The 6350-nt window shown below is 40.3% G+C and overlaps 1 protein-coding gene across 1 annotated transcript; it reads right to left on the bottom strand.

Moving 5' to 3' along the window:
- Positions 1 to 968: 968 nt before the first annotated feature.
- irx2a (iroquois homeobox 2a) lies at positions 969 to 4825 on the bottom strand. The gene is made up of 3 exons (XM_077527035.1): positions 4514 to 4825; positions 3138 to 3543; positions 969 to 2338 (listed from the first exon to the last, which is right to left on the bottom strand). The coding sequence occupies exons 1-3, from the start codon at positions 4769 to 4771 to the stop codon at positions 1413 to 1415; spliced, it is 1590 nt and encodes a 529-aa protein (XP_077383161.1). The 5' UTR covers positions 4772 to 4825; the 3' UTR covers positions 969 to 1412.
- Positions 4826 to 6350: the final 1525 nt, after the last annotated feature.

Raw genomic sequence — 6350 nt, 5'->3', positions numbered from 1 at the left:
TAATTCACAGAGCGTCACGAAACAAAAAAATAATAATATTCGAGTCAAAAGTCAGCGTTGTGGAGAAAATGTATCTTTTCACAAAAAAGTTTTGTTTACGCCTTATTTTCAATTTTCGTTCAATGTAACTCAAATGGCCCGTTTTCAAATGGTTATTACTAAAGAACGGAATAAGGTAGAAACATACTTTTTTTTTTCTAATGAAAGAATGGAATCCAATCTTTCATATGGTAGCCGCCATATTTATGTAGTCATAGTGCACAATATTCTGTTTGCCTTGAAAGATGAGTGAAAATGCTCAAAATCGTCTCATGGCTCCAGAGTTAAAAAGATGTCGAGTGTCGAACCATCCACCAAAACAGACGCTACTTGTTGCTCAAATTTATACTCCCAAATCAAATCAGCATTAATTGTTTATATATGGCCCCAAAAAGTTTTTTTTTAACTCTTTTACTGCCACACGTTATAAAAAAAAAATAATAATAATATGACAAAGGCTTTGATCATTTACATTATCCTGTTTCATAAAATTTCATACACATTGAGACCATTGAAAAGAGATTCAATGTTGCCATCTGCTGGCTATAGATAGTGAGGGTTTTTTGATTCCACAACTCATTGACCAGGCAGCACGTGCTGCACTTAGACGGTGCACTGCCCGTTGATTAAAAAAAACAAAAAAACAAAAAAAAACATAGTCGACATCATTTAACTAATTTGCTCCCAATGACGTGTAAATACGTTTTTTTTTAATGTTGTAAGTGTCCCAAAGACGTGTTTATACGTTTTTTGGAGTTTTTTTTTAATGCTAGCGCATACATGCTTTGATGCAGCCTCTCAACTGCAAAGAACGGTTGCAGAAATGGTAGTTATTACACAAACGGCCAGCAGGTGGCAGCTCAGCAAAGGAGATCAACCAGGGCCATCTAGAAAAAGAGCTAAATTACTTACAATTTGAAATAGAAAACTGATGAAACTGAGCTCTCTTCTAATGCTAATTGCTGCAAAACGGAAACAGATAGAAACATACTTTTTATCCTGATGAAAGAAGAGACTTTAATCTTTCTTTTGGTCACTTTTATAGCAATTGAACACAATATTCTGTGGGCCTTGCAAAATCAGTCAAAACCCAGTAAAACAGCCGGGAGCGAACGGGATTGCGAAATATGAAAATGGCGGCGAGTGAATGAGTTAAACGTTTATGGTGGCATACATCGTGATTTTCACTAATCGTTATTAAACGTTTTTGGCAGTAAAAGATTTATTTAGTGAAACCCGATTTAAGAAAAAAAAAATGTCTTCATATAGAAATTTGATTATGACGTCACTCAGCGTGTGTGCCTACGTTTTTTGTTTTTGTTGACAAAATACAATCTCAGTCACGTTGCCTCAACTTTCACACCATCTCAATTCTACGTGCAACCTTTCTTCGCTTCCAAATGAGCAGCTCTGAAATGCTGTTTTTGAAGTTGCTCGCCGCCGCCGCCGCCGTGAGTCTGGTTTGAGTTTATTTCAAGCAGGGGGGAGTCCGGCCTGAGTTGCTTGTGCTGCGCGCCGGCCTCGGGAGCCGCCTGCTGGGAGCCGAGCCCCTCGTTGGCCGCGGCGGCTGCGGCGGCGGCTGCGGCGGCTGCGGCGGCGGCGGCGGCGGCTGCAGCCAGACTCACCCCGGATGAGTTGGAGTAACGCAGGATGCTTTGGCCCTGCAGCGGGCTAAAGTTGCCGTAGTTTGTGTAGTTGCTGTAAAAGGGCGACGTGTAATAAATAGGTCTTCCGATGAGGGAGGGGGTCGGGTAGAGAGAGGGCGAAGTGGCGGACGGGGGGGCAGTGGAGGGAGTTAGAAGCCCCCCGCCGGTGGAAGAGGAGGAGGAGGAGGAGGGGCAGTTTGATTGCCCCAGTTGCTGCTTTGGGTCCGAGGTAGCGATCTCCGCCAGCGACCACAATTTGGGTTTGGGGTTCTGAGAATGAGCCCCCGCGGACGCTCTGCTGCTTTCAAGGCATGATGACGACTTGTCGGCGTTGATGCCGCCGCCGCCGCCGCCGCCCGTGCCGAGGCTCCTCGCGAAATCCTCGCGTTGGAGATGTGGCAGGTGATGAAGGTGATGGTGCTGATGGGCGAAAAGCGGCGCTTCGACTCCCATCAGAGGCGAGCCGGTGACCGATTTGGGGGAGAGCTGAAAGCGGGAGGCGACGTGCGTGTCGCGTTCCTCGTCTTCGCTGCATTTGTCCCGGGTCGGCTCGGAAGGCAAATCTGCCCCCACCCGACACATCACCACCTTTTCCACGTCTGACTCTGCAGAGCACGAGTGGTCCGTCAGAGTGTCCACGTGCAAACTGATGCCTGCGGACAAAAAAAAAAAAAAAAGATCAGAAATTGGAATTAGAACGTGCAGCAATTGCAAATCAATAAAAACATTCGGTTTAATCGATGAATGCCTATTAATTATTTTATTTTGTTCTTAAATAAATCTAATTTCTTTTACTATTTTGGGAAAGAATTTTTGCTTTTTTTTTTTGGTATTTTCACAGCTGAAAGTGCAATGTTTGCATTTAAACTTCGGCTGAAAAAAAATACATATTTTTATATTATATTTTACCATTATCATTTATAATGTCATATTTTAAATAAATATCACTGTAGGCCTGCATATCATGAATAAATAATAAATATATATATAATTATTTTATTTCTAATTTCTTTTATTATTTTGAGAAATATTTTTGCCTTTTTTTTTGTATTTTCACAGCTGAAAGTGCAATGTTTGCATTTAAACTTGGGCTTAAAAAAAACATGCATATTTTTATATTATATTTTGCCATTATCATTTATAATGTCATCTTTTAAATAAATATCACTGTAGGAATAAATAAAAAAAAAACAAAGAACTGGCGTCTAATTACTAATTAATTGCTCACTAAATCAGAATTTCGTTACCAACAATTTTATAAATAAGTCAGCTTTTTTGTTATTATTAAAAAAAAAAAAAAAAAGCTGGCGTCTAATGACTAATTGCTCACCAAGTCAGATTTTCGTTGCCAACAATTTTATAAATAATTCATCTTTTTTTTTGTTATTATTATAAAAAAAAAAAAAAAAAAAAAAAGAGTTTGCGCGTTTCACGTCTCGCCCACGAACGCACCTTCATCCTCTGCCGAAGCCTCGCTGTGGTCCAAGTTCTTGTCCGAGCGCTCGGCGTCCTTCCTCTCGCCGTCGCCATCCTCCTCATCCTCGTCCTCGCTCTTATTCCTGGGCGCCCACGTCACCTTGTTCTCCTTCTTCAGCCTCCTCCTGGCGTTGGCGAACCACGTGGACACCTGCGTCAGGGTCATCTTGGTGATGATGGCCAGCATGATCTTCTCGCCTTTGGTCGGGTACGGGTTCTTGCGGTGCTCCTGCAGCCAGGCCTTCAGCGTGGCCGTGGCGTCCCGGGTGGCGTTCTTGCGGTACGCCGGGTCGTTGAGCTGGTAGGGGTAGCCCGGACTCCCGTAGGGGTGATAACTCAACGCCCCGGCCATGCCTGTGGTGTGCGCGTCGTATGGAGAGCTCTGGAGGGGGGGGGGGGGGGGGGGGGGGGGTGGAGCTTTAATTAATCTTCCAACGACACCACTATGTGTGATGACTCTATTAATTTGCATTGTCTTATTTAATGCAGAAATTGAATTAAAAGCTGCAAACTGATTTATTGCTATTGTTAAACTTTTAGTGTTATACTAAAAAAAAAAAAAAAAAAAAAAAAAAAAAAAAATCGCCATGATGATAATGCTTGAAACGCATGAAATAGATTAGTTAATATTTTTAAGAAATTATTTTTTTGTTTGTTTTATAATGCAAGTTCTTCAGTTGCCACATTGAAATTTAAATGTAATATATTTTTCACTGACGTGTCACATTTGCAGCATTAAAAACGAATTATTAACCGCCTCTAAAACGTTTCGAATATCACTCTATAATATTTAGCAACATCTCGCCCCCAAATGTGATTTGAACGACTTTTAAAAAGCTTTACATTAGATTAGATTAGCCTTTATTTTCATTATATACAAGTACAATGAAATGAAAGCTCTGTCGTAAGTGATAGACAAATAAAAAAAATATATGCAATGAAATAAATAGGGTAAAAAAAATCTAATAAAACCAATACTGTATAAAACCAGTATACAAAATGTGCAAAAGTGCAAAAGTGCAATGCAATATTAATTTCCCTCTGACCCATAAATTCACTGCCGGGAGAGGAAAGCTTAAATGAATAAACCCTCTCTGGGTTTTCAGTTTTACATAATTAGCTGCTCATTGACTGTTAAGCCATTACGACTATATAGCGAGCCATGCTTTTAAATTCCCCACTTAAAATTATTTTTTCATCTCACATATACAGGCCGATTTAGATACCGATATTTAACCGATAAGTTTTATCGTAATTTGGAGAGTTTAAAAAAAATAGATACATAAAAAAATGTGCGCACTTTTAATTTGTCAATATTGTTCGTCTTTCTTTTTTTTTTTTTTTTTTTTTACCATATATGATGGGAATCCCGTGGCGGGGTCGGTGGAGTACGACAGCGGCGGGCCGGAGGAGAAGCCCGAGCCGGCGGCCGAGGCGGAGAAAGCAGCCGATCCCGGGTAAGGGCTGAACGCCGATCCGGAAGACGACCTGGCCAATAGATCTTCGTTCCGCGGCGGAGCGGCCAGCGCCGAGGCCCCGTAAGCCGGACACGAATACAGTGCCAGGGAGCCCGGCGGCTGGTAGAGGTGGTAACCCTGAGGATAGGACATCGGTGCGCGTGATAAGAGAGAGACGGCCGATCCAAACCAGGAAGGAGGGGATAAAAAAGCACAAGGGGGGGAAAAAAAAAAAAAAAAAAAAAAAAAAAAAAAAAAAAGGGGGGGGGGCGGGAAACGCGCGCGCAAGGGCGGGAAAACCAGCGGTCAAAAACAATCGAGCGGTGCAAGTCACATCAGACAGTGAAATATAAAAAAAATAAATAATAATTAAAAAAAAAAAAGTCGTCCTTCCAAAGCCCCCTTTGTGGCAAAAGGTTTTGTGAAAGAGCCCAACAGAGGCTGCAGGGTGGCGCGCGTCTTGATCCCCTCGCGTCCGGTGGTGTGTGTTTTTTTTTTTTTTTTTTTTTTTTGTTTTTTTTTTTTAGGACGCGGCGCTATTATGTGGGGACTTGGGAAGGGAAGGAGTCGATGGAGTTGGTCACACACACACACACACACACGCACGCATGCGCACGCGGCATTGGTGTGGAGGGAACTGGAGCTGTCACTCCGGCTTCATCTGAATATCTGTCCCGCCCCCTTTTTTTTTTTTTTTTGCCTCGAAAACAGTCTCGGAACAAAACAAAAAAAAAAGTGGCCACTGCAAAAGTGGACTCCCACCATTTTTTTTTTTGTCTTTACTTGATCTCGCAAATCGGGTATACTCATATAGGAAAAAAAAAACGGAGGCACTCAAAGTCTTTTTTTTAAATTATTTTTATTTTATTGTTATCATAACTAATGTTTTCAGGATTCAAACTAACCCACATTCATGTTAATTGACACTCATGTGCTACAAGTGAGAGAGTGAGAAAGTGAGAGAGTGAAGCTCTAAAATGAAAACTTGCAGCCACGTCCAGTGTCGCGCGCCTCCTTGGCGACACTGTGCAGTGCGGCCTGTGGGGGGCGCCCCTCCATGTGTTCAATATTTTTGGTCTCATGTCCTTGTTGAGTGGTTTTTTATTTTATTTTATTTTTTTATTTTTTTTTACACTGTCAGCAATGATCTATTTATTAGGAGAGGCATTTATTTAATAAATTGCTTTCATAGTCCAAACTATATATAGCAGGGGTGTCCAAATTTTTTTCATATGAGGGCCACATACAGAAAATCAAGGGCCACATAATGTTATGAAGAGAAATTGTGTACAAATAATTTATTTGTGCTTTTGCATATTTAGAAAAATGCTACAGTATATAAACCATTTTATTTGTAATATGGCAGTAGGGTTATTATAGTTTTGGAATTTTTCATTTTATTTTTTATTTTGTTTTGAGTTTTCTTTTTTTAAATTTAGTTAGTTTTAATTGGTTTTCAGGGTGGTTTTTATTAGTTTTAGTTCCTTAATAAATGTTTAGTTTTAGTTTAGTTAGTTTCAGTATTAGTTTTAGTTTTTTTTAAGTGTAGTATTGTGCGCAATATTAAAAAAAAAAAAAAAACAAAAAAAAAACACCATGGGCGCTACAACATTATCCGGTTTATATCAAAATAAATCTACTAAAAATCACATTTAAAATAATTCCCAAAGGCTCATGCATTAAATGAATTACCAAAGACTAAACCGAAGGACATTTTTTTGCGATAATTATA

Source organism: Festucalex cinctus, chromosome 7, assembly GCF_051991245.1.
Source record: "Festucalex cinctus isolate MCC-2025b chromosome 7, RoL_Fcin_1.0, whole genome shotgun sequence".
NCBI lineage: Eukaryota > Metazoa > Chordata > Actinopteri > Syngnathiformes > Syngnathidae > Festucalex > Festucalex cinctus.
This window is presented reverse-complemented; position numbering and strand designations above follow the sequence as displayed.

Excerpts from the sequence above, each read along its gene's own strand:
- irx2a (XM_077527035.1), bottom strand. The coding sequence starts at position 4,771 with ATGTCCTATCCTCAGGGTTACCACCTCTACCAGCCGCCGGGCTCCCTG. Across the intron at positions 3,544-4,513 it reads CGGGATTCCCATCATATATG|AGCTCTCCATACGACGCGCA; the intron begins GTAAAAAAAAAA and ends CCCCCCCTCCAG. Across the intron at positions 2,339-3,137 it reads GGCTTCGGCAGAGGATGAAG|GCATCAGTTTGCACGTGGAC; the intron begins GTGCGTTCGTGG and ends TTTTGTCCGCAG.